Here is a 27,253-nt window from a genome sequence, read left to right as displayed (position 1 = left end):
GTAATGCACCACACTAACAGAATGAAGGAAGAAAAAAAAAACCCCACACACGATCAGCTCACTTGATGCAGAAAAGGCATTTGACAAAATTCAGCACCTCTTCTAAAAACGCTTAAAACACTAGGAATAGAAGGAATAGAATCGTCACCATGATAAAAGGCGTATGTAAAGAAACCCACAGCTAACATCATAATGGTGGAAGACTGACAGCTTTCCCTCTAAGATAAGTAAAAAGACAAGTCCACTGCCACTATTCTTTTTTTCTTTTTAAAGATTTATTTATTTATTTCTCTCCTCCACCCCCACCCCCCCTCCAGTTGTCTGCTCTGTGTCCATTTGCTGTGTGTTCTTCTGTGTCCACTTCTATCCTTATCAGAGGCCTGGGAATCTTTTTGTTGTGTCATCTTGCTGCATCAGCTCTTCATGTGTGTGGCGCCACTCCTGGGCTGGCTGGGCTTTCTTTCGTGCTGGGCGGCTCTCCTTATGGGGTGCACTCCTTGTGCGTGGGGCTCTCCTAGACAGGGACACCCCCGCATGGCACAGCACTCCTTGCGTGCATTAGCGCTGCACGTGGGCCAGCTCCACACGGGTCAAGGAGGCCGGGGGTTTGCACTGCGGACCTCCCATGTGGTAGGCAGATGCTCTATCCTTTGAGCCAAGTCCGCTTCTCTGCCACTACTCTTATTCAACACTCTGCTGGAAGTTTTAGCCAGAGCTATTAGGTGAGAAGAAAAAATACAAGTTTTGTATGATCTATTAACTTAAAAAAAAAAAGATAATTAAAAAAAAAAAGAAATACAAGGCTTCCAAATAAGAAAGGAAGAAGTAAAACTTTTCCTGTTTGCAGGCATGATCCTAATTTACAGAAAATCCTGAAAAATCCACAGTGAAGCTCCTAGAGCTAATAAAGTTAGCAGGGTCGCAGAGTACATGATCAGAATGTAAAAATCAGTAGTGTTTCTCTACGCTAGTAATCCAAAGAGGAAATTTTAAAAAATTCCATTTACAATAGCAACTTAATGAAATATCTAGGAATAAATTTAACCAAGGATCTAAAGGACTTGAAGGCAGAAAATTACAAAACAGCTCTAAAAGAATTCAAAGAAAACCTAAATAAACGGAAGGACATTCTGTGCCATGGATTTTAAAAGATGAAATATCAAAACGTCAGTTTTACACAAAGCGATTTATAGATTCAGCACAACCCCAACCACAATCCCAACAGCCGCCTTTGCAGAAATGGAAAAGCCAGCCATCAGATGTGCTTGGCAGGGCAAGGAGCCCCAAACAGCCAAGAACATCCTGAGAAAGAGCAGAGCTGGAGGCCCTGCGCTGCTGATAGTTCTTCTCGCCCAGGCGCCCGCGGTGGGCCGGGAGCCTCCGCTGAGGGCTGTTGGGGAGTAAGGCCTGCCCTGCCTGCCGGGACACTGGCTCTCTGGGGTGTGCTGTTCTCAGGGCAAAGGGCAGAGGCCCATGTAAAACCTTGGCTCACCTGCCCCCTGGCCCAAGGCCGTCCCAAGGCCAAGCTCAGTGGGGCAAGGAAATAACCTTCTGCCCCCTCTGGCGGGCCCTTGACACAGGGTGTGGGGGGTGAGTGTGCCCCAGTCTACCGCGGCAGCCGGGCCGGGGGTGTGGGGAGCACTCCTTACACGTTACCGCGTTCAGACATTAGCTCAAATCACGAGGCGTGGAGCCTGAGCTGGATTTGTATCCCCGCCACGTGTACCCTTCTCGGTGACTTTGGACAATTTCCTTAACCCTTCCGAGCCTCAGTTTCTTCACCTGAAAGTAGAAAAGGAATAGCTCCCGTTCACGGGGTTGTTGTCAGGATGCGTGTGGAAGGAGCTGGGGCAGTCAGAGTAACAGCCCCCAAAGACGCCCACGCCCAAACCCCCAGAACTGTGTGGCAGCAGGGACTTGGCGGGTGTAAGGACCCCGCGCTGGGGACGCTCTGCTGGATTATCCCAGTGGGCTCTGTGTCGTCACGGGGGCCCTTAGCTGGGAAAGAGGGAGAATCAGAGAATGACGACAGAAGCAGAGGTCAGAGACAGACAGAGCCTGGACGAGGCTGCACAGCGGGCTCTGAGAGCGGAGGAGGGCGCGCCCAGCCAAGCCACGCAGTGGCCTCTAGAGGCCGGGAAAGGCGAGGACAGGTTCTCCCCTGGAGCTGCAGGACTCCTTTTTTTAGGAGGTACCAGGGACTGAACCCAGGACCTTGAACGTGGGAACCAAGGCCTCAGCCACTGAGCGGCGTCCGCTGCCCGGCAGGAGTGGGTTTTTTCGCTTGTCCTGTTTGTTCCTGGGAGGCCCCGGGGATTGAGCCTGGGCCCTTTTGTGCGGGAAGCAGGTGCTCAGCCCCTGGAGCCGCGTCCCTCCCCCGCCAGGCGGACTCCAGCCGAGGGCTGAGCCACTTGCTCCAGGGCCACAGGAGACGAGGGCGGGTGGCGAGCGGCCCGGCGCCCGCGCAGTCGGGGCTGCTCCGCCTTGGCCCCGTGGCCGCCGCGCCTCGGGCCCGCCTGGTGACGCGCTCTCGTCCTCGCTCATGGCAGCTGCCCGTGGAGTTCGCGCTCCTCCTCACGGTCCCCGTCGTGGACCCCGACAAGGACGACAGGAACTGGAAACGGCCCCTCAACTGCCTGCACCTGGCCGCCAGCCCGCTCTTCTGCGTCCTCACGCTGCAGTCGGGGGCCTGTGAGTGCCCCCCAGCGCCTCCCTCCTCCCCACCCTCCCCGCGCTCGCTGCACACCCGGAGCCGGGAGCGGCCGCCCGGGCAGCCTCCTGCGTCTGGTTCGCTGCCGGTCCCTCCATTCCCCCGCGGGTGGCCCGGCTTATTTCCCTGGAGTGTGACTGGCCTGTCCCCAAAGGCGGCTGAGGCTTTACCCCCTCCCCCAGGCTGCCCTTTCCTTTCCGCCTCCAACTAAGGAAATGCTCCGGTTTTGTCAGGTGCCTCCTGCTCAGGTTCCTTCCTGTTGTCTAACTTGAGTATCTTGTGCTGTCCATCGCCCTCTCTACCATCTGGGCTCCTCCCTCTCAACCCAGGGGCATCAACTGTGGATGGGAAACAAAATGAATACAAATCTGAACAAAAACAACAACAACAAATAAAATAAAAATCAACCTGTGGATGGAGCTTAGGGAAAATAGTGCCTGGCTGGATGCAGCCCTAGTTGCTATCGCAGTTTCAGGACGGAGCTCTGTCGGGGTGAAGTTGCAGCCGAGCTCCCTGGGAGTCCCTTCCCCCAGTCCCACTCCATTGTATGGGAGGACACAGGCACGGAGGGCCGAGGAGGGGCTGCTCTCTGGGGGTGCTGGCCGTCTCCTCACAGTGCCCCCCAGTCCCCAGTTAGCTGGGAAGTGCTGCCTCCGGGGCCGGGGCAAGCCCGGGGATTTGCTTTCACAATCATGTTGCTTCCCGAAAGAGTCATTCCCAAGCATCAGTTATTCATAAACCAGCTTCTCAATTTCCCCCACTCTGTACTATTTTTTTTTAAAGATTTATTTTTATTTCTCTCTCCTTCCTCCCCCCCCGCCGTTGTCTGCTCTCTCTGCACACTCGCTGTGTGTTCTTCTGTGTCTGCTTGCACCCTCGGTGGCACCGGGAAACTGCGTCTCTTTTTCTGTTGCATCATCTTGCTGCGTTCACTCTCCGTGTGTGTGGCGCCACCTGGGCTGGCTGCACTTTTTTTTTTTTTCCACGCCGGGCAGCTCTCCTTACAGGGCTCGCTCCTTGCACAGGGGGCACCCCCACGCGGGGGCGCCCCTGCACGGCAGGGCACTCCTTGCACGTGGCAGCTGTGCGGGCCAGCTCACCACACGGGTCAGGAGTCCTTGGGGATTGAACCCTGGACCCTGCATGTGTTAGACAGATGCGCTAACAGTTGAGCCACGTCTGCTTCCCCACTCTGTACTATTATGGAAGATTTTTTCTTATGCCAGCTGGTTTTTTTTAACTTAAATTTATGCAAAAAGGAAACTATTATGTGCCGTAATAGGAAATTGGCATCATTCTCAGTAAATTCATGGGAATCACAAAAATAAATAGAACAATAGCAAAGCAGCCGATTTGGCCATCCCAAGTGTAGTCTGAGGCCTGTGGTTTCTCCGCCAAATGCAGGCCTACCTTGTTTTATTGCGCTTCAGAGATATTGTACTTTTTACAGATTGAAAGTCCGTCAGTGCCATTCTTCCAGCAGCGTGTGGTCCCTTCGTGTCTCTGTGTTACATTTTGGTCATTTTCTCGCAGTATTTAAGCCATTTTCATTGCTCTATCTGTTACAGTGATCCTTGATGTTACTAGCGTAATTGTCCTGGGGTGCCCCGAAATGCCCCCACATAAGCCGGCAAACTTCTCCTGTGAGTGCCGTGTGTCCTGACCGCGCGCCGGCCCGCAGTCCCTCTCCCGGGGCCGCCCTCTTTGAGTCACAGCAGGATTGGAATTAGGCAATTAATAACCCTCACAGCCTCTGAGCGTTCACGGAAAGGAAGAGTCGCACGCCTCCCTTTAAACCACAAGCCAGACGCGGTAACGCGCAGGCGGGAGACGTGCTGAACGCGGACACGGGCCGGAAGCCGGGCCTCTGCGCCGGGTGGTGACGTGGTGACGGCGGAGGAAGAGTTCTTGAAGGAAATTGAAAGTGCTCCTCCCGTGGCCAGCACGCACGTGAAGCACGTTTATTTTGCTTTACTGCTGAGACAGGAGTTTTCAGTGGTCTGGACAGAAGACCAAGGCAGCTCCACAGCCCCTTAGGCCAAAGCCGAAGGCAGGGCCTGACTCTTGGGCTCTGGGAAGGGCTGAGGGCGGCGAGGAGGCTTCTCTGGGGAAGGGTGTGGGCCTCACCGGCGGCCCCTCCGGTCGGAAGTCGTGCTGAGGTCGATTAGTGATGCCTGCCACGAGGGTGGGAGAGGGCGCTGGTGGCGAGTCAGCTCAGCCATTCCTGTGAAGGAACCAGCGAGAGGCTGGAGAGAGGCTGTTTTCCACAGGTCGGATAACTTTTATTTCAAATGTGACTGTAGCTTGAGGACAGGGGCTGTGCCTTCAATTTCTCTGTGACTCCCCCCACCCCCCAAAGCTGGGCGCCTGGAGTGTGTCTGCGTTGCACCTAACAGTCCAGCGGAGGTGGGGTGGGTCTTGGCTCTCACCCCAGCTCCCGCGCCGTAGCGGGGCGCTGCCGCGGGCGAGTGCCGGCTCCTCTCCCTCCCTCTCTCAGATGGCCTCTACGAGCTGGGCGGCGTCCTCCCCGTCTGGACCCTGGTGGTCATTGCGGGCACGGCCGTGGCTGCGGTGACCTTCTTTGCAACATCCAACAGGAGACCCCCCAGGTTTCACTGGGTAAGGACCGGCGGGCCTCAGGGCTGGGAGAGGGACACTTTCAGGACAGTATGGCCAGAAATCACTTTCCCTCATGACAGGTTTACCAAACTTAAGGCCACTTTTGAGGCATTTTGCACTGGTTCCAGGGTCCTTTGTTTTCCAAAGTCTTTTTTTTTTTTTCCTTACTATTGGCTCTTTTTGTTTGTATTTGTTTGCTTTATTGAGATATAATCCATGTACCATATAGTTTACACATTTAAAGTGAACAGTCCAGTGGTTTGTTTTTTTTTAAAGATTTATTTTATTTCTCTCCCCTTCCCCCGCCCCCATTGTCTGCTCTCTGTGTCAACTCGCTGTGTGTTCTTCTGTGCCCCCTTGCACCCTCGGTGGCACCAGGAAACTGCGTCTCTTTTTTGTTACATCATCTTGCTGCGTCAGCTCTCTGTGTGCGCGGTGCCACTCCTGGGCAGGCTGCAGTTTCTTTCGTGCTGGGCGGCTCTCCTTACGGGGCGCGCTCCTTGCACGTGGGGCTCCCCTCCGTGGGGGACACCCCTGCGTGGTATGGCACTCCTTGCGCGCATCAGCACTGCACATGGGCCAGCTCCACACGGGTCAAGGAGGCCCTGGGTTTGAACCCTGGACCTCCCATGTGGTAGTGGACGCTCTATCAGTTGAGCCGCGTCCGCTTCCCCCGGTGGTTTCTGGTGTCCTGACAGACACGTGCAACCATCACTGCCATCACCTTGAGAGCATTTTCATCACCTCAAAAAGAACCCCCTCACCCTTGAGCAGCATCTTCTTACCCACCACCTACTTTCTGTGGCTGTGGGCTTGCCTAGTCTGGACATTTCATATAAATGGAATCGTAAAACGCGTGGCCTCCTGAGGCTGGCTTCTTTCACTTCGCAGGGTGCCTTCAAGGTTCGTCCACGCAGGAGCATGTGTCAGAATCTCAGTCCTTTTATGGCTGAATCGTATTTTACAGACAGACACATTTTGCTTATCCATTCAGCGACCGATGGGCATTTGAGTTGTTTCCACCTTTTGGCCATCGTGATTACTGCCACTCTGACCATATGCTTTTCTGTGTGGATTACGTTTTCAGTTCTCTTGGGTCAACACGTAGGAGTGGAGTTTTTGGGTCAAATGGTAACTACGTTGAACATTTTGAGAAACTGACAGACTGTTTTCCATTCTTTAACGAGGAATCGTCCGGATTTCTCATTAACAAACTGGTAGTATGAGGGAATTGTTTGGTCTCAGGAGGTGTCTTTTTCTACTCTCCAACACTTTTTAAAGGATTTTTTTGGCAGTTTTTCCAAAGACCTCTTCTCAAAAGTTTACTTGAATTTTTCATTTTTAAGTATTTTCTGACTTAAAATGTTCCCTTGTTCGGCTTAGAAGCTCCAAATTAAAAATTTTCAGCAAGTCGGTAACTTAGGGACGTGGTGTCCAGCCAGGGCGTCTTCCTCTTCTTTGGTCTGTGGACTGGGAGCCTGATAAGAGCTCGGGACGGGCCGTTTCCCTAGAGCGTAACCGTCGGGCGCTTGCGTCGCCGGGCGCGCGTCCTCCATGCCAGGCAGTGGCTGCTTTGCGGGGACTGACTCGCTTTATGCCCATAACCCCCTCACCAGGTGGGTGTTGCCGTCCCATTACCCAGACGAGGCCCCGAGGCCCGGCCCCGCTCGGCCGGCCCTGGACCCACCGGCGCGCTCTGCTCCCCCCCAGCTCTTCGCGTTCCTGGGCTTCCTGACGAGCGCGCTGTGGATCAACGCGGCTGCCACGGAGGCGGTGAACATCCTGCGCTCCCTGGGCGTCATCTTCCGGCTGAGCAACACCGTCCTGGGGCTCACGCTGCTGGCCTGGGGCAACAGCATCGGAGGTGCGGGGCCAGCTTCTGCCCGTCCCCAGGCCCGGGCTCACGGCCGCCGCGGTTCACAGCTCCGCGCTCCCCAGCCGGACCTGCCCCCGGGCTGGGCTGTCCCGGGCGTCTGCCCTCAGCGTGCATTCAGTGCTGACACCCTGGACATCAGGGGGAGGTAGCCTGGACCGCACCTGGGTGGGAGGCTATAGAGGCCCTAGCCTCTTCCCCACACCCTGATGCTGGATGCCTGGAGAACTGGAGCTCTGGCAGGGCAGGGGTTCCATTGCAGCCATCCCTGCTCATGGGTGTGTGACACATGCAGGCATTCACACATGCATATGTCTCCCCTTGTCTAACTAGAGTGGCTGGAGAAGGTTGGCCAGGTTGTGCACTGACCAAAAAAATCCAGCCAACAAAATGGGAGTGAAAATATTTTTCAGGTGTCTTTTTCTAATTTGCATGGAGGAGATATGTGTGCTAGCTGAAGGTGGGACTTGGGTAACAAATGTGGGGGGGGTGGCGTGCCATACCACACCCACAAAATTGCTCCTGGTGGGAAAGGGTGGGTTAAAAGTGCTCAGGAGAGAATGGCGGGCCCCCTCATGCACCCAGCTGGCTGGTGCCAACTCAGGCGGGTGTCCATACGTCAATCGAATGACTGTGGGTGAGAATGAGGGAGGCAGTGACCAGGGGACCGCGGGCAGCCGCTCTTCTCCAGGCCTTCTCTCTTCCCACGCAGATGCCTTCTCGGACCTCACCCTGGCCCGCCAGGGCTACCCGCGGATGGCATTCTCGGCCTGCTTCGGCGGCATCATCTTCAGTATCCTTTGAGGCGCTGTCCTTGACCTCGGCGCTGGTGCCGTGGGCTCGGGGAGCCCCAGCTGTACTCTCTGCCCTGCCCTGGGGATTGGCCCTCGGCATAACCCCTTGGGCAGGCAGGTGGCTGCTTGGGCCTCAGGGTCCTCCCCTGTAAACGGGCACGTTGAGAGGCCTGGCCGCCTGGGGTTGTCTTCAGAACTGCCTGGGGCAGTGGAATTGCCTGGCACCTGGTGAGGCCTCGGCAGATGGCAGATGCCCATGCGGGACGCTTGTGTGTGCCCCGAGGAAGACGCTCTCCCTCTGGCTTGGAGGGACATGTCGTGGTCTGTTTCAGCACACTTTTTCTATGGAGGTCAGATAGGAAATGTTTAAGGCTTTATGGACAATACTCTTGTAATTGCTCAACTCTGCCAAAACAGACAGAAAGCAGTCACGGACAGCACGTAAGCCAATGAGTGTGGCTGTGTCACAGTGAAACTTCATGTATGCAGCAGGCCGTGGGACAGATTTGGGCTGTGGGCTGTGGCCTGCTGGCCCCTGGTGTCTAGAGAGAAGACAGGTGCAGGCAGCCTAGCGCCGTGAAAAGGAAAGGGCTTTGGAACCAGGCCATGGTGGCGTCCAGTTGCAGGGCCGCCACTTGCCAGCGGTGTGACTTCGGGCGTATGCCTCGCCTTTTCTGAACCTCACCCCTCCTCTGTAACTAAAAATGGGTTGTGGTGACGATTGAAATGAGGGGAATCCCCTGGGATTCGGCATTCGGCAGGGTGCTGCGGGCTGTGAAGTCAAGTTATTAAAGAGCACTTCAGGTCAGCTCTCCCCAGCACTGCCACGGGAGGCTTGTGGGGCGGCAGGGGCTGTGCGGACTCCCCTGCTGCACAGGGCCCTTGGGGACCCTTGAAGCCATTAGGACCTGCTGCTGGCTTTTGGGTTCTGGCCCCTGCTAACCTCAGCTTGGGGTGGGAAGGAGGCAGCCCTGCCTGGAGCAGTGTCCCCTGAGCCACCCTAAGAGATGGCCTGCCCTGCGTCCACCGCCAGTTCCCTCAAGGGACTGTGCGCGCGTTGCTTCCCCTTGCCCGGCCTCAGTGTCTCCATCTGCCAAGGGCTTAGCAGGTGCCAAGCATGTCTCTCTCCTCGTTCGAGTCTTACAAACTGAGTGCAAGTTGTACACTGCACACCCACCTTCTTAGAGGTGCCAGAACTGGATAGGGTCTCTCCTCGGACAGGTTTCCTTTTGGGGGACAGGACAGGTTGTAAAGAGCTGCATCCCGTTCCTGCCGTGGCCTCTTCCCAGTCGAAGGGTAGGCTGTGCGGCTGGGGTTCAGGGTGGTGGTTCTGGAATTGCTTCCTGAGCCGTGCTGCAGATATCCTCGTGGGCGTGGGGCTGGGCTGCCTGCTCCAGATCTCGCGGGGCCACGCGGAGGTGAAGGTGAGTGGCCGGACCCTTCTGGAAGGGCCTCCTTGTGGAATGCTTCCTCCTCCTCTCCTCCCTTCTCTGGCCTGGGGACCATTCGTGGTTTAGCGATTTACACTTCCCTGGAAAGAAGACTAGTCTGAATTTGTAGAATATTTTTAAAATACTTTGCACAGAGGGTTGAAAAAGTTTATTCCTTTTGAGTTCAGAGTAACTAAGACACAGCTTGGGAGGAAGCAGCAGGAAGGCCCGGGGTTTGGGTTCACGTCCCGTCACTTAGGGCTCTTGCCGTGTGACCTCGAGCGAGTCAGGGCATCTCTGAGGCTGGGTGTCCTGTCCTGGATGGAGAAGCCTGAAGGACGGGGCCGGGCGAGCCTGCCGTCACTGCCTACGGGGAGGGATGACCCAGGCGATAGACGCCACCTTGGAAGCCCCAGAGGGAGGGGCCCGGCGGATTTGGAGCAGGTTCTGAAACACTGAGCCACTGAGCTCCTCACACTTGGAAGGTGCCTGGAATGCGTCAGACCACCTGGCGTGTGTGTTCCAGGAATCTGCATTTTGGATGAGAAGTCTGCTCTGCCAGGGTCGGGCACCTGGTGGCGCCGGGCAGGCCATGCCAGCGTGCGGAGTGATTCTGGTGGGCTTTGTGTGGCCAGACTTTCCCATTCTTCTAGGGCAGAAGAAACCAAGGTTCCTAGGTGGGCGTTTTCTATTTTTGAAACATTACGCTGGGAAGTGCAGGGCGGCTTGGACCCTGGACCCAAGTATCCTCCCCAGAGGAGGCCCAGGGCACAGGGACCCAGAGCCCAGGTGTGAGAGCCGAGCTCTTTGAAAGTTATGAGGCTGAAAGTTGGGCCCCTCTTGCTAGAGGAGACTCCTGCCAGCTGACATGGAAGCAGCCGGAGGCAGGACAGCCTTTCACGGGGCCACGTGCGCACGCGATAGCAGCCATGGGCTGGCAAAGTTTGCCTGCCTCAGTAGGTAAACACCGTCTCTCCCAATTCCGCGGACAGCCTTCATTGGTTTAATAGGCTCCCTTCCACTGTGGCGTCTGCAGCAGCTCCGGATGACGAGGCTGGAGGACGGCCCGTTCTGGGGCCTCCTTCCTCCTCTTTCTTGCTCCCCTCTGAGGAGGGGTGTGTCTGTACCCACCACCTTTGTGTTGCGCTTGGGAACTGCTCCTGCTGTTGAACTGCACAAGACACTGACACAATGATGTCCTTAAATACTGTATGATTGTGTTATTATGAACCAAATATATGGCGTAATGTATTGTATGCTTAAAAAAAATTTATCCAGTGCCAAAAAAAAGTTCTTAATGTACTGTTTGCTGGAAAACTCAAGTTGTGAAAAGTGATGTAAGTGCCTGAGTTACTTACGCACACGTGCATGTTCCTTATGTCACTGTGTGGGGGTAGGATAGGGTGTTGCTAAGGAGCTTGGAATCCGGTTTGGGTTCTGTCACTAATGCCTTAGTTTCCCCATCTGTGGAAGGAAGAACAACGCTCCTCTTGTAGGTGGCTGGGAAGGTGGAGAGGAGGAGGGGGAGAGGAGGAGGGGGAGAGGAGGAGGGGGAGAGGAGGGGGGGAGAGGAGAAGGGGGAGAGGAGGAGGGGGAGAGAAGGGGGAGAGGAGGGGGGAAGAGGAGGGGGGGGAGAGGAGGAGGGGGAGAGGCCTCGCACGGGCCCAGTAGCAAGCCCTACTAGACGTTAAGGCAAAGCTGGGGAGGAACTGGTGTGGGAGGGGCTGCGGTGGTCCTGCTGGGTGCGTTCACTACGCAGAGTAGACAAGCTAGGCTAGGAGGGAGAAGTGGCTTCACTTGCCGGCGGGAGATGGAGATGTACGATCTCAAATCAGCCTCCAGGTTAAGGGAGCTTTTATACAGATTGAAAAGAAGTTAATCATCAGGTGACATTTCTAAGAAGGGTTTGGAAAATTAGTTTTTTGCTTCATCAGTTAATCTTAAAACTTGCATGGCACCTGGGGCTAAGCTATCTTGGGGTGGTGCGGATGTGAGTGTGGATGATGAGTGAGGGAGGGCAGAGTTATACCTTCTTTGGTGGAGTTAAATCTGGGTAGTGTTACATCTGCACCTCTGCCTGCCTCCTGATGTGTGAGCAAGAGTTATACTGAATTTTTCTAGCATTATAAGGTATGGTATAGCGCCTTAATATTTAAGCTATACTGGGTTTTCCTAGTACTATAAATTCCCCAATTAAATATACATTTCTAATCTTGGGAATTTGGGCATCGTTTGATCTGGCTACTTCCTGCTGAGTTGGGGCTTAGTAGTTACGGGGTAGTTGGCGGAAGCGTTGACTCACTGTGTGTAGACACTGCCAGTACATTTAAGGAGCACAAAGGTTAGAATTACTATTAGAAAAATTACAAGCCCCATTTGGAGGAAGGGTCTAACCAGGACCAGTTCTGGGAGGTAACCGATTGAACAAATCATAAAAATTAAAGCTACTGGTGGGAGCAGATAAGGCTTGAATCTGATTATTTAAGCTAAAAGAGAAATGGTACAACATTATGTTTTAACTATGGAACAGGTACCTCCTTGAGCGGCAGTTAGGGTACGTAGGGCCATTTGGTGTTGGAGAACAGCCTCAAGCATTAGTCATTTCTGTGTTCGTGAGGGCTGTGGTAGTTGTCATTTAGTGCCTCTTATCTAGTTTGCATTTTTTATTAGGGACTTCAAGGCAAGCCAGATACACCAGAGCTAGATAACTGACCACAAATCCAACAGGTGGCATAAGAGTGTGCCCACTGAAGGAATAGATTATCTTGTGTTTTTACAGGCAGGATTTGGGAGATAGAAATTAAATACACGAGAACACTACCCATACTAGCTTTAGACAAAAACAAGTAATAGTAAGCTTGTTTATGCAGGTGTTCTTTTCAGCAAGTCTTTGAGTCCTCGTAATGGTCATAAGTATACACCTCCCCCCGTTGTCTGCTCTCGGTGTCCATTCCCTGTGCGTACTTCTGTGTCCGCTTGTATTCTCATCAGGCAGCGCTGGGGATTTGTAGCTCCTTTAGTTGCGTCATCTTGCTGTGTCATCTCTCTGTGTGTGACACCACTCTTGGGTGGGCTGCATTTCTGCACAGGGCACACTCTCCTGGCACAGGGGGTACCCTCACGTGGGGGCATCCCTGTGTGGGCTGGCACTCCTTGCGCACAGCAGCACTGCGCGTGGGCCAGCTCACCACGTGAGCCAGGGGGCCCTGGGTCTCGAACCCTTGGACCTCCTGTATGGTAGGCAGACACTCTCTCTGTTGAGCTACATCTGCTCCCCCATAAGTATATTTGTGTTCTGGGTCTTTGGGGGTCGATGGCAATAGCTGCAGGCTGGTGGGGGTTCGCCAGGCAGGAACGTTGGCAGCTTGACTCTGGTATGATGCCCTGCAACCTACGAGAAGAGTGAATGACGTAATTTAGTTGTGCTGGGGATGCTGATCTTTCTAGGTACGCAACCACACCCTGTTTCCAGACCAATAATTGTATAAAGGAGGATAGGTGAGGAATTTATCTCAGTCAGGGTGGCTCCCAGGGGCTTTACGTATTGTATGGTAGCTAGTTCTGAGCTAGGATGCATATTGCCAGCATATTCCACCTTTAGAAATGGCCTTCCTGAAGTCATTTCATAAGGACTCCAACCTAGCCTGCTTTGAGGTGCTACCTGTACCCTCAGGAGTGTAATGGGTAGGGCTTTATCCCATTTTAGTTGTGGCTGTTGGCAGATTTCTGGTAAATGCTCCTTTAATTCAGTTCATACATTCTGTTTTCCCATGGATTGAGGTATGTAAAAAAGAGTGTAGTTGCCAATCAATACCCAGCAAACAGGGAACATCTTTAACTATGTTAGAGACAAAAGCAGTACCCTTGTCACTTTGAATGGAGAGTGGAAGTCCAAACCTAGGCATAATTCCTTTTAGTAGGCCTTTAAAACCTCACAGCCTTTTTCAGTCAAAAAGGGAAAGCTTCTACCCAGCCAGTAAAAATGTTGACAAATACTAATAAATATCTAAAATTTTCAGGGGCTTTTGGCATCACAGTAAAATCAATTTGCCAGTTTTCTCCTCGATGCAAACCTAAGTACTGTGCTCCCTTTCATCTGAGATATTACCAAGGAATGTAGTGGATGGATATCGTCTACTACTTGGTTGATAGCTCTCAAAACTCATACAGATCTGTACTCATGTGTGCCAAGATCTAAGACTGGTGTGTTAAAGTCCGACTGGCAGGGTCTAACTCGGCCTAATTAGGCCGCAGCTAAGAACTTCCTTAAGCAGAGGGGAGACGCCCAGTTTCGCTGCTGTCTGAGCGGGTCCTGCCTTAGGTGTGGAGGAGTGCCATAGGCAGTCTTACTTTACTCCTTGGGCATCTCTCACCCATCCTGGTGGACCCTGTAACCTGTATCTCGGCTGCTACACACTTTCATTTCTTCGGCCACCCCAAACTTCTTGGTGCTGCGTGTCAGGCTCAGCAAGGCTGCCTAGAGGGCGGGGCGTGCACTGTGGGAACCTATGTGCTAACTTCATAGGGGAAAAATGAGAGCGAGGCTTGTAACTTTGAAGGTCAGTCTTGGTTGTGAGAGGGATGAGGCAGTCGGGCAAGAGAAGAAATTTATGCATCAAGTGGATATCCCCAACCTGACCTTGCAGTGGCTGTAGGAAGGATCGATCGTTTGATAACAGGGACAGCAACTCATTTGATTTATGAGTAAGCTTTTGATTCAAACCTGAAAAAGTTGCTTCTGTATCCACCGGAAATTTACTAATTTCTTACCAGAGAGCTGAGGTTCCTTATGGGTGGTTGGGATCGGTGGAAAGTGCCCCCCGGGCCCCCTCTCGCTAGCTCACTACCTTTGTCCCTGGTAAGTTGCGGTTATCAGGCTGTGGGGTTAGTTGTCTTCAGTGCTCCTCTCCCTGTGAGCCTGGGATGCTCTGGCTTCCAGTGCCTGTCCTTGGAGGAAGCACACTGAGGAGCCCAGGGGCTTTCTGGCCCCCCCCCCCCCCCCCCCCCCGAGGTCTTATTTTTTGTTGGTTCCCTTTGCTGTTTCCTAAAAGATTAGCATTTAAGTTGGCCTCACATGTGATTGTTTTCTGCTATTTTTCTTGGGCCCTACTTGGTTCTATCTTGAAAGCAATCTCTACCAGGGCTGAAATTGGCAGTCCCAGCCCTCCTCCTACTTTCTGTAATTTGCGATGAGTATCAGGAGCACTCTGACAAATAAGATGAACATTTTGCAGATTAACAAGACCTTCTGGGTCTACATCAGTGAACTGATGATATGCCTTGAGGAGTCTTTCAAGGAATACCAGATGATGGATTCTCATCTGGCTTTTGGACAGTTTCCTGAATTTTGCTCAAATTGTTTTACTTGGGGACCCCATTTCTAAGCCCCCAAATTAGACATGCTTTGTAATGATCTAATGATGCTGTTTTGTTTGGGTTCAAATTAAGATCGGTTAGTGGAACTGCCTGAAGTCTAGGGACATGAATAGGATTGTTGGGGTTGTCATTGGTCAGAAAATCAGCATGGTCTTGAGCTTTTTCCAGTATATTCGCTTTTCCTCTGAAGTTAAAAGAACATTCAATAAAGACTGAATATCTGCCCAATGTTTACTATGTGCTCCAAATATAGACTTTAAAAAGATTTTCCATTTCCTGGGGTCTCTCTGTAACTAGAGACCCAATCTTTCCAATTATGTAGCTCCAGTGTTGAGAATGGAGTAGGTACAAATAAGCCCTGAGGTTGTCCTTGGTCCCCTTTTCCTCTGGGTACCTGCTGGAGAGGGCACTGGCCCTGGCTTTGCACTGCCTGAAAGCTGTACCACTCTGGGTGTGGGGTGGCCATTTTGGAGGGATCTGGTGGCCATTCAGATCTGTTTTCACCCCCTTGATGTGGGGGTGGGGGAGGTAGAGGAGCAGCGGCATTCTCCATTCTCTAGGTACTTGAGACAGTCATAGTAGCTATCAGCAGTCACGTTAGAGTCTGAGAGGGGGTTTTTCCTGGTTTCTTTTACCCTCATCTTTGCAAATATTTAACTTCAGCTTTTGGACAGACTGTTGAAAATTCCTTAGCCAGCTGGGGTGGTGAGCTTTATTGTGCCTGGGACCTGGGGCCTGGGTAGTATACCATGTTCAAAACATTTCCTCTGAAATTTCTCATAAAGCATTGGAGGTAAGGCATTTCATTCCATTTTCTTAAAATTCCAGAATAGTATTATACTCTAATTGTCCTTGTGCTGGCCATTTCTGCTCACCTTCTCATGCATACTGAGGCCAGACTTTCTTACAAAGGCAGATCATTCTTGTTTTGGTCATAGGTCCATACCCAAATTGTTCCCAGTGTTTCGTGGTGCCATCCTTCACTTCTGCACGATGGTCGTTTCCCATTCTAGTTAAACAAGTACAGAAACCAAGGCTTGGGGCCCCAATCTCAGCAGTACTGCCCTATGCCCCTTCCCTTACGTGTATTCCTTTCAAGCCTAAAAAAACTGAGTGCGGCAGGAAGTCACTTACAGCTTTGGCAGGAACTATGCTGCTGACAGTAAAGAGACTAGCACAACATACAGAACAAAATGCGTTTTCTTTCGTTGCCATCTGCCTTAGGGATCCCAGACCCCAGGGGCAAGAGATGCCCACCCGACTCTGAGTCTGGTGATTCAGCAGAGCTGGGATTCTCAAATGTCTTACCTCGGGGTCCAGGAGCCCACCAAGCAGCAGCGTTCTCACAGGCTGTCTGTCCCACATCAGGCATCAAACTGAAGAGGGGTCAGGATAGGTCTTGGCTGGGTTTGTTCACTCGGCGCAGCAGAGTAGACAGACTCTAAGAGGGAGAAGTGGCTTTATGCACTGGTGGGCGACTGGAGTTGTACAGTCTCCATTCAGCCTCCTGGTTAAGGGGGCTTTTATTCAGGTTGAAACAAAGTTAATCACCAGGGTGACATTCCTAAGAAGGGTCTGGAAAATTAGCTTTTTGCTTCATCAGTTAATCTTAAAACTTGCATGGTACCTGGGGCCAGGCAATCTTGGCGTGATAAGGATGTGAAGCTACAGATAACGACAGATGTTGAGTGTGGATGATGAGTGGGAGAGGGCAGCACTGTATCTTCTTTGGTGGAGTTAAATCTGGCTAGTTTAACATTGTAGCTCTGCTGCCTCCTGATGTGTGAGCAAGAGTTATACTGACTTTTTCTAACACTATAAAGTACAGTGCAGTGCCTTAGTATTTAAGCTATACTGGGTTTTTCTAGTAAATATGCGTCCTTTTACTTTCTGTATTGTTTGAAAATGTTCAGCCACCACATATAGACAGAAAGACAGATACAGTCTATTAGTTTCCTAGGGCTGCTGTAACAAATGACCACAAACTGGGTGGCTTAAAACAACAAATTCATTTTTTCAGTTTTGGAGACCAGACATGTGAAATCAAGGTGTCAGCAGAAGGGGGGGCAGGTATATGGGAAGCTCTTAGATTTTTTGAATGTAACATTTTTTGTGATCTATGTATCTTCAAAAAATATATAATTAAAAAAATTGATGAGGGTAGGGGGTAAGGAGTGGGGTATATGGGAACCTCATGTTTTTTAATGTAACGTTTTATATGATCTATTAACTTTTAAAAAAGATAATTAAAAAATAAAGAAAAAAGAAAAAAAAAAGGTGTCAGCAGAGCCACGTTGCTCTGCAGTTCTGGGGAACAATCCCTCTGGTGGCCCAGGTGCTCCCCAGCTTGCGGCAGTCTCACTTCCACCTGTCTCAGCCTCCACCACTTTCACTTTTACAAATGCACTCCCTTTCACTCCTCCCCCACTAACCTCTAATCTGCTTTCTAAGTGATATCATGCGGTTTTTGTTCTTAGGCCTTGCTTATTTCACTGAGCATGATTTCAACATTCTTCCATGCTGTAGGATGTTTCATAACTTCATTTTTTCTTATAGCTGAGAAAGAATTACATTGTGTGCATGTACTACACTTCGTTTATCCACTCATTGACTGATGGACACTTGGGTTGTTTCTAGCTTTTGGCTGCTGTAAACACTAGTGTACAAGTATCTCTTGGTGACCCTGTCTCCATTCTTTTTGGAGATAATACTTAGAAATGGGATTGCCAGATCAAAGTCTATATTTAATTTTTTGAGGAACCGCCATATTGCTTTCTATCATGGCTGCATTCCCATCAACAAGGCCCTAGAGTTCCAATTTCTCTACTACTCCCTCCAACTCCTGTTTCCCATTTTTAAATTGGATTGCCTGTCATTTTGTTACATTGTAAAGTTCTTTACATATTCTGGATGATGGTTTGAAACTATTTTCTTCTCTTCTTTAGGTTGTCTTTTCACTTTGATACATTCCTTTGCACAAAAGATTTTAATTTTAATGAGATCAAACTTACCTGTTGCTGCTTTCTGTTGCTTGTGATTTTGGTGTCATAGCTAGGACTCCATTGCCAAATCCCAGGTCATGAAGATTTGCTTCTGTCTTATCATCTTCACTTTTATATGGAGTCGTGGACCGACTGTGAGTTAATTTTTGTATATGGTGTGAGGTTAGGGGGTCTAACTTCATTCTTCACATAGATATCCAATTTTCCCAACACCATTTGCTGAAAAGACTATTCTTTCCCCATGGCATGTACTTAACACCCTTGTCAAAAATCAATTGATCATAGATGTGTGGACCTATTATTTGCTTATCTTTGTGCCAGTATCACACTGTTTTGATTAATGTAGTGTTGTAATACAACTTGAAATCAGGAAGCAGGAGTCCTCTGACCCTGTTCTTTTTCAAGATTGTTTTGGCCATTCAGGTCTCCTTGCACTTCCATATAAATTTGAGGATTGTTTTTTCCATTTCTGAAAAAAAGGCTGCTGAAATTTTAATAGGGATTTTATTAAATTTGTATATTACTTTGGGTAAAATGCATGAACATGGGATGTCTTGCCGTTTATTTAGGTCTTTAATTTAGATGGTATTTTAAATGGAATTGTTTCCTTAATTTCCTCTTCAGATTGTTTATTGCTTGGGTTTAACATTGCTAGTGTTGATCTTGTACCCTGCCACATTGCTGAATTCATTTATTAGCTCTAATAGTTTCCTTGTTGATTTATTTGGTTTGTCTCTATATAAGATCATGTTGTCTGTAAATAGAAGTAGTTTTACTTTTTCACCCTAATTGCTCTGGTAAGAATTTCTAATGCTATGCGGAATGGCAGTGGTGAACATCTTGTTCCCGCTCTTAGGGGGAAAGTTTTAGGTCTTTCAGCATTGAGTATGATGTTAGCTGCAGGTTCTGATTCAGACCAGTGAGATAAAGCGAATCACACAAACTTTTGGTTTCCCAGCACATGTCACTACACTGTTGCCTATGTGCAATAGCATTAGGTCTGAGAAGCAAGGTGTATACCTTAATTAAAAATTAATTAATTAAAAGATTAATTAAAAATACTTAAGAACAATGAACAGAACAGACAAGGGAGCCATCTGGGGTTCTGGGAAATACTTTATTGCTAAAAAGGCTATCATCTTTCTGCCAGTGGAGGGCCTTGCTTTGGTGCTGATGGTTGCTAACTCATCAGGGTGATGGTTGCTGAAGACTGGGGTGGCTGTGGCAATTTCTTAAGACAACAGTGAAGTTTGCCACATCTGTTGACTCTTCCTTTCACGAAAATTTCTGTCATATGTGATGCTGTTTGATAGCATTTACCTACAGAAAAACTTCTTTCAAAATTGGAGTCAATCCTCAAATCCTGCTGCTGCTTTATCAACTAAGCTGATGTTATATTCTAAATCCTTTGTTGCCATTTCAACAATAGTCTTAGTATCTTCACCAAGAATAGATTCCATCTCAAGAAACCACTTTCTTTGCTCATCTAAAAGAAGCAACTCCTCACCAATTAAAGTTTTATCAGGAGATTGCAGCAATTCAGTCACATCTTCAGGTTCCCCTTCTAATTCTAGTTCTCTTGCTATTTTCACCACATTAGCAGTTACTTCCTCCACTGAAGTCTTTTTGTTGTTGTTGTTAAAGATTTATTTCTCTCCCTCCCCTCCCTCCCCGCCACCCCGCCATTGTTTGCCTTTACTCTCTGTGTCTGCTTGTTTTCTTTTAGGAGGTACCAGGAACCAAACCTAGGACCTCCCATGTAGGAAAGAGACACCAAATTTCTTGAGCCACATCTGTTCCCTTCTTGTTGTATCTCCTCATTGCATCAGCTCACTGTCTTGCTTGTCTTTAGGAGGCATCAGGAACTGAACCCAGGACCTCCCATGTGGGAGGTGAGCACACAACTGCTTGTGTTTCCTCCACTGAAGTCTTGAGTCCTCTCAAAGGGATCCATGAGGGTTGGAATAACTTCTTCCAGACTCCTGTGAATGTTGAATCATGGATGTTCTTAACAGCATCTAAAACAGTGAATCCTTTGCAGAACATTTTCAGTTTACTTTGCCCAGATCCAGCAGAGGAATCACTATTTATGGCAGCTATAGCCTACAAAATGTATTTCTTCAATAATAAGACCTGAAAGTCAAATGACTCCTTGACCTATGGGCTGCAGACTAGATGTTGCTAGCAGGCATGAAAACAACATTCATATTTTGAAAGGAATCTTTTTTTCTGAGCAGTAGGTCTTAACAGTGAGTGGGCTTCAACTATTCACGAAACCATGTTGTAAACAAACGTGCCGTCTTCCAGTCTTTATTCCATTTCTATACCACAGGCAGAGGAGACTGATTATAATTCTTAAGGGTCCTGGGATTTCAGAATGGTAAGTGAGCATCTGCTTCAACTTTAAGTCACCAGCTGCATTAGCCCCTACCAAGAGAGCCACCCTGTCCTTTGAAGCTCTGAAGCCAAGCACTGATTTCTCCTCTCTAGCTGTGAAAGTCCTAGAGGACATCTTCCAATATAAGGCTGTCTTTTCTACCTTGTCATATATGTTGTTGAGAATAGCCACCTTCGTCCATCATCTTAGCAAGATCTTCTGGATCACTTGCTGCTTCATCTTGCACTTTTATGTTATGGTTTATGGAGATGGCTTCTTTCCTTGAACCTCATGAACCAACCTCTGCTAGCTTCCAACTTTTCTCCTGCAGCTCCCGCACATCTCTCAGCCTTCACAGAACTGAAGAGACAGGACTTGTTCTGGATTAGGCTTTGGCTTAAGGAATGTTGGGGATGGCTTGATCTTTTATCCAGACCAATGAAACCTTCCCCATATCAGTAATAAGGCTGCTTTGCTGTCTTATCATGTGTGTGTCCACTGGAGTAACACTTTTAATTTCCTTTAGGAACTTTTCCTTTGCATTCACAACTTGGTTAACTAGGGCTAGAGGCCGAGTTTTCAGCCTGTCTTGGCTTTCAACATGCCTTCCTCACTGAGCTTAATTTCTAGCTTTTGATGTAAAGTGAGAGACAAGCAACTCTTCCTTTCACTTGAATGCTTAGAGGTCATTAAGGTTATTAATTGGCCTAATTTCAATAGTGTTGTGACTCAGGGAATAGGGAGGGCCCGGGAAAAAGAGGGACCCAGTGGAAGAATTTGAGTGAACATGTTGGAAAAATGGCACCAAAGACTTGCTCAGTGAAGGGCTACCAAAACCTTCAATTTGTAAAAAAAACACAGTATCTGTGATGCACAGTAACACAAGGTGCACCTGTACTCCTACTTTATGAAGAAAAGGGTGCTGCATTTTGTCAAATGTGTTTCCCCTTCATTCTGTTGATGTGATTAATTGATTTTCCTATGGTGACCCATACCCTTGCATATCTGGGATGAATCCCACTTGATCATGGTGTATAATCTTTTTAATATGCCATTAAATTCATGTTGCTAGTATTTTGTTGAGGATTAGACAAGTTAGGCAGTCTTTTGAGTCTTAGTTTCATTATCTGTAAGATTAACTTAATTGCAGTACCTTCCTGACAGTGTTATTAGATCAAATGAGATAATACCTGTAAGGGCCTTAGCAAAGCACCTGGCATATAGTAAGCACCAAATATAAATATATAGTTAATCCTTATTATTTGTAACTCCCCTTACTTGCTAAAATTTTTTGTAACCCCCAAACGAATACTTTGTAGCACTTGTGCTGTCATTTGTGGACATATGCAGAGCTGCAAAAAATCTGAGTTGCCCATCATGCACCTTCCCAGTTGAGACTGAACAAGGTGATGCTTATTTCAACTTCCATACTGTAAACAACTGTACTTCTTGCGGTGCATTTAATGCCACATGTTTTGCACATCTGTGCTTTATGGTGGTGACTTGCTGTTTAAAACAGCCCCCAAGCATAGTGCTGGCATGCTGTCTAGTGTTTCTAAGCACAAGCAGCTGGAGAGAGTAAAATTATTAGATAAGCTTTGTTTCAGGTGTGAGTCTTTAAAGATTTTAATACATTGTCAATTTCCCAATATTGAATTCATGGCCAAACACACATACAACAAGGTTACATATTGATGAGTTGATGAAAATGTGACCAGAGGTGTGCAAGCCCTCACCCTGTATTTCCTCTGGGAGCAGAGGGTAATCCACTACTTCAACACTTGCAGTGACTTCTGCCTACCATGAATAATAGGAACTGACTGCATGTATGCAGGACATTGCTTCTGAGATTTTTTCCATTTAAACAATTCAAAGAATTGCTCAGCATACACTCATATACCCACCATCCAGATCCTACTGTTAGCATTTTGCTACATCTTTTTTGATGCATTTCATACCAAGTGACGGAGTCACTGCATTCATGTCATTCACTTGAGTTCTAAATTAAAAATATACAAAAAACTGTACTTACCAGTTACGTGGCAGGAGAAAAGCACCCAGGCAGATGGACTTGACCTGCTCCCTGTCCCTGCTGCTTCTGAGGCCACATCTGGTAACCTCCAGGTTAGCAGGGCAGCCCACAGGGCAGGCTGGAGTCCTCGCCTGGCTCCTCTGCAGACGCCCTCCAACGCTGTGCTGCTGGCTGTAGTCAGGACGGGGCAGGCTGTGATGGGAAGTGACCCAGCCTCTCTCTCCTTCTCCTCCTCCAGCTGGAATCCGATGGGTTGCTGGTGTGGGTCTTGGCCAGCGCCCTGGGGCTCAGCCTCGTCTTCTCCCTGGTCGCCGTCCCACTGCAGTGCTTCCAGCTGAGCAAGGTCTACGGCATCTGCTTACTCCTCTTCTACCTGAGCTTCCTGATCGTGGCTTTACTCACCGAATTTGGAGTGATTCATTTGAAAAGCACATGAATGAAGCCCTTCGCCAGAGTCTGCCCAGTGGTGTCACTGCAGGCAGGTACCCAGCAGCCTTCTGTGAGGGAGATTCTGAGATGCGGTCACCTTCCATAAAATCCATGTGGGTGTGCAGCAGAGGCGTGGCATCTGGGCTCCTGTGGGGAGAACAGCTATGTCGCTCTTACAGCAGCATCTGATTCTGGACACCATACCCAGGCACGGTGAAGACTGGGCTTTACTGTGGACAGAAGAGTGCCAGCTAGAAGCTAAATTTCCTCTTTGAATTCTCTCCAGGGCCTCTCTGAGGAAGGATGGGGTTTGTGGAGTGACTGGGGGTCTCCCAGGCTGGTTTCAGAAGGCCCCACAAGTATTCAAGATGGGGGCAACTGCTTTGGCACAGGCTTCTTCCCACTATCACCCCTGTTGCCTTCCTGCATCATCTCCTCAGGGCTCAAGCAGCTCCCAACCCCCAGGTGGGAAACCAGGGTGACTCTGCACCACCACTCACCCAGCTGCCCGGGAGCCACAGCCAAGAGCCTCTTGCGTGCTGCAGCACCATTTGTCGAGGGCTGGGCTCTCGACCTGTGCATTCTAGTAGCCCCATTGATAAAGCAAAAAGAAAGGTGAAAATGATGTGAATATGGTCTGTTTAACACAAAAGATCCAGAACACTTCAACATAAGGCTCTGGCCCCTCTATGGCCACCATCGTGGATGGCAAAGCTCTGGACTCTCTTGAACTCTGTCCCTGGCTATGGGCAGAGTCCCCCAGGCTTTGGACCTCGGGTTTCCCCAGCTGCAGAGCAAGTGTCAGTAACCACCTGCCCTTTGTACCTACCTCAGGCCAAGCCGGGTGCTTGCATGCTCCGGGGAGGACACGGGCCCTCCTGCTGTCAGCCAGAACCTGCCTTTTCCATAAGCAACTCTCCAGTGTGCCCAGTTGCCTTACGCTGATAGTCAAGAAAAGGTGTGAGACTACCTTTTCTTCCAATTAAAAAATTGTTCAATAGTACATGCACCCAACTCTTCAAATTCTTACCTGGGGCTGATTCCGAGACTGTAGAAGGCCTGATGTCTGGGCTTGAGGGCAAGCAGGGGACCTCTCCTCCATACCCCTTAATTCTGGGAACCACAGAGTGGCCAACCAAGCAGAAATCATGAGGCAGTGCCATATTTACAAAGCAGAGGCTCATTTATTAATAACACCAGAAATTTGGAGACACAGTGGGTTTTCTAGGCAACAAATCACCAACATACAAAACCTTAGAGCGTCTCTTCCATTATCTGTAGAAAATGATTGTCTGCAAGGTTTGGAGTAAGGCTGGGGTGGAGGGAGGGGTACAAGGAGGAGGAGCAAAAGGCTTTTCTCTCCCCAAAGTGCCTTCACTGCCACTGCCAGGCTGGCCTGGGGCAGGTCAGGGAGCGGCACCCTGGTTTCGCTCAGCTAGGATGCGGGAAGGGAGAGGGCACCTGAGCTAGCTGCTGACCACGCAGGGCAGCTGTCCTTAGTCTCCATGAGGGCACCCTTGCTGGCTGGTATCTGGCCCCTCAGCACTTTCACCCTTTTCCAGTCATCGGGTCCTTGGCTGCAGCAGGCCCTTGCTCGGAACTAGACCAAGAGTAGGGCTGGGAGTCTCCCATTCCTGGCACCAACCCCTTGTACCCCGGAGGCCTTGAAGACTGCTGCCTGCAGGGGGCACTGCTGGGGCCTGTCTGTCTATAAACCCCCCTGAGGACAGGGGAAGGGGCCAAATCAGGCTGATTGTCAGGATCATGGGACTCCTGCCTTCCAGCTACCCTCTGCTTCCAAAATGCCTGTTTCAACACGTAAAACTAAAAGGCACCCACCTGTGCAAATAGTTTCTCCTCTGGAGAGGGGAAGGGGTTTGGGCCTGGGGCTGGATGCCAGGCTCTCTATGATGCCCAGTGGGCCCTCCAGAGAAGAAGAGGAGAATGTGAGCCTCCTGCTTCCCAAAGGGAATCGCAGTGGTTGCGAGATTGGCCTTTTCCCGAGGGCTGTGCTTTTCAAAGCTAAACATCCACACTTCTCCCTGGTGAAGGGGAGAACTGTGCAGTGTTACTACCAGAACCAGGCGGTCCCGGGCCACAAGCACGAAGGCTTGGTCTTGGAGATGGCTGGGGAGGGGGGGGACTAGGGGACCCAGTGCTGCTCCCCTGGGGTCAGTACTTCCACGGCTGTGGAAAGGGCTTGGCTGGGGAACCTCTGTTCCTCCTCCATGTCCCAAGTCAAATGGGGCAGTGCAGGAACCTTCCTCCACCCACAGCTCTTCACTGCCTTTGATCTGCTCCGCTGCCTCCTGCCCGGATACCACCACACTAGGCTCTGCAGCCCTGGAGAGCTGAAATACAAAGCCCCTCTCTAAACCCCACTTCTGCCACCACCAGCATGTCCGACGGGCCTGGCACACAACTCCAAGGCCACTCCTGATCCCGGCACACGTCCTGCCATGCCTGGGCCCTGCTAACGTATAGAAACCTCACAAGGTGCCGGGCTGGTGGTTAACCAAGGGTTCACCAGGACCCACTTCTGCATCAACCAGTCCTGCTACTCAAAACCTTGCGGGGAACGGAATCCCATCCCCTCAGTGGAGTCCAGGGAGGGTGGGTAGGGAAGGTGGAGGCAGGGCTTCCAGGCTATTGGCTCCATTTCCCAAAAGTGGGGCCTAAATGCCCACAGATGAACTACCTGCTATTGTCTTTCATAGAATCCTAAACTTACCCACGTTCCTTTTTGCTTGTACAGGCAAATCACAAAAGGGATTTAGTCAAGAAAGCAGTTCGGGAGGTGGTCTGGGGCCTACTTCCCCTCCTGGATGAGCAGGAGGCCATTTTAGAAGGATTTTTAGCAACATGGGGTAAATCCAAAAGTTTGGAAGGAAAGGCTTACAGAGCCCAGAATCAAAAGGCATCAGCCCAATCCCCTGCTGCTGGGCTAATTGAGATCTGTCGACACGTTTCTAGTCACACTGCTTGATTTCTCTTTCCATTAGCTTCTAGGCACTGGCCCTGCTACTGCGAGATCATGTATGAGGAAATACTAACCCTGGGGATAGGGGTTCTTTCCTTCCTAAGTGGTTTTTTCCCTAAAGCAAGACACAGAAACCCCACGATGTGGCCACAGGGCAAGTCCCTGGAGACACTGTGGCTGGGTTTCAGTCTGAAAGCAACGTCTGGGCAGCTTTGGGCCTGGCCTTTGCAGGGCTGACCCACTCTAAGGGCCTGCCCAGCAGAGACAGCAGAAATCTTTTTCACGGGGTCTCTGGTGGGCGTTGGTTTCTGAAGCTTTACATGGGAGGAAGAACTCAGTGTGGCCTGACCGCTGCCAAACCAGAAGGAAAACAGGGCACGGTGGTTGTAAACCAAACCCCACCTTGTCTGTCTTCCGACATGTGAGTACGTGTGTGCACATAAACGTGTGTACATATGCACACATACATGTATACACACATTATTCCAAAACATCGTCATACAGTAATTCTGTTGTGTTATTGCATAGAAGGCGTGGCTTCTGTGAGCTGGGTTAGGTGATGGTCTGGGAGCGCTGGCGGCTGCCTGGGGGCTGCTGGGTGGCAGGGACCCCGCTGCGGCTAAGCTGTCGCTGCTGCTGCTCCTGTTTCTGGGCGTGCTCCTCGTACCACTCCTAGAGTAGAGCAGAGAGGATGCTGGGTGGCCGCGCCCTCCCCGCCGGCCCGACGAGGGCATCCACCCATGGGCTTGCAGGGTCCAAGCAGCATGGGGCCACCTGAGCCCACAGTGGGCAGCCGCGGCACACGTCGGAATGGAGGGGCATGGCTGCTGGCCACCCCCACCTGGGACTGAAGCCCCCTCGGTCCCCAGACTCCCCAGAAGGTCCACGTGTGGCCTGAACAGGAATGTCACAATGGGCTCTTTCCCGTGTGATCAGCAGGGGGCAGGCTGCCCTGCAGTGTGCTTGGCACACGGCATCTCTAAACCCTGCCCAGCAGCGAGGATCGCAGGCGCTTGTAAGCACAGCCCTTTCCATTCACATAAGGGCCCGCCCCCCTACTATAACCCTCCAGAGCTTCACACCACAGGGCAGCTTGGCAGAACTGTGTCCCCACTGATGGAAACTCAGTGCTGTTTCCTTTCCAAAAAACCAGCTCACTGGCCTAGGCCCTTGTGCTGTGGCCCCTGATGTTCCCTGGGGCAGGTGTTCAGGGAGTTAAGGGACTGAGGAGACCACCACACGTTTTCAAACAAGCGGAATCAGAACTTTCGAGACGACCTAGTCCTGTGCCCCACCGTTTTCCAGAGGGAGAGAGGACGGGGCTAAGCCCGCTAGTCCACCCCCCTGAGCCCTAGCTCTAGGGCAGTTGAGGGCACTGCTTTGAGGCACCAAATGTGCTGCGGGTGAGCGGCTCACCCGAGGCCGTGGCGCGAGCCGGCGGCAGAGCCAGCGGCCACAGCCAGGTTTAGGACGCTGGTCTTTCCATGTCTCTGAGACCCTGAACTCAGCGGGACCCTCTACATCTGCTGACAGCACACTGGCTGGAATTGCCTCTGGCTTTTAAGAGCATTTCTAAGTCACTTCAGGGTGTTGGACTCCCAGGCTTTCTGGTAGGGACTCTGGTTATCACT

General features: G+C 50.5%; 2 protein-coding genes across 8 annotated transcripts in view; one reads left to right on the top strand and one right to left on the bottom strand.

The window, feature by feature from the left end:
* The window catches only part of SLC8B1 (solute carrier family 8 member B1), a 56,659-nt gene extending 33,014 nt beyond the window's left edge, over positions 1-23,645 (top strand). For 2 of the 5 annotated variants that reach the window (XM_058281393.1, XM_058281392.2), the window contains 6 exons: positions 2,550-2,691; positions 5,208-5,329; positions 6,946-7,193; positions 7,915-7,995; positions 9,356-9,420; positions 22,452-23,645. In XM_058281393.1, the coding sequence (XP_058137376.1) occupies positions 2,550-2,691; positions 5,208-5,329; positions 6,946-7,193; positions 7,915-7,995; positions 9,356-9,420; positions 22,452-22,831 (1,038 nt within the window). In that variant the 3' untranslated portion in view covers positions 22,832-23,645. The remainder of the gene's footprint in view (positions 1-2,549; positions 2,692-5,207; positions 5,330-6,945; positions 7,194-7,914; positions 7,996-9,355; positions 9,421-22,451) is intronic. The other 3 variants (XM_058281395.2, XM_058281398.2, XM_058281396.2) reach the window with 3 other exon arrangements.
* A 161-nt stretch (positions 23,646-23,806) lies between these two features.
* The window catches only part of TPCN1 (two pore segment channel 1), a 99,916-nt gene continuing 96,469 nt past the window's right edge, over positions 23,807-27,253 (bottom strand). For all 3 annotated transcript variants that reach the window (XM_004456148.4, XM_023588152.2, XM_004456147.5), the window contains one exon: positions 23,807-26,294. In XM_004456148.4, coding sequence (XP_004456205.1) covers positions 26,175-26,294 — 120 coding nt within the window. In that variant the 3' untranslated portion in view covers positions 23,807-26,174. The remainder of the gene's footprint in view (positions 26,295-27,253) is intronic.

Source organism: Dasypus novemcinctus, chromosome 19 (genome assembly GCF_030445035.2).
Source record: "Dasypus novemcinctus isolate mDasNov1 chromosome 19, mDasNov1.1.hap2, whole genome shotgun sequence".
In the NCBI taxonomy this organism is placed as follows: domain Eukaryota; kingdom Metazoa; phylum Chordata; class Mammalia; order Cingulata; family Dasypodidae; genus Dasypus; species Dasypus novemcinctus.
This window is presented reverse-complemented; position numbering and strand designations above follow the sequence as displayed.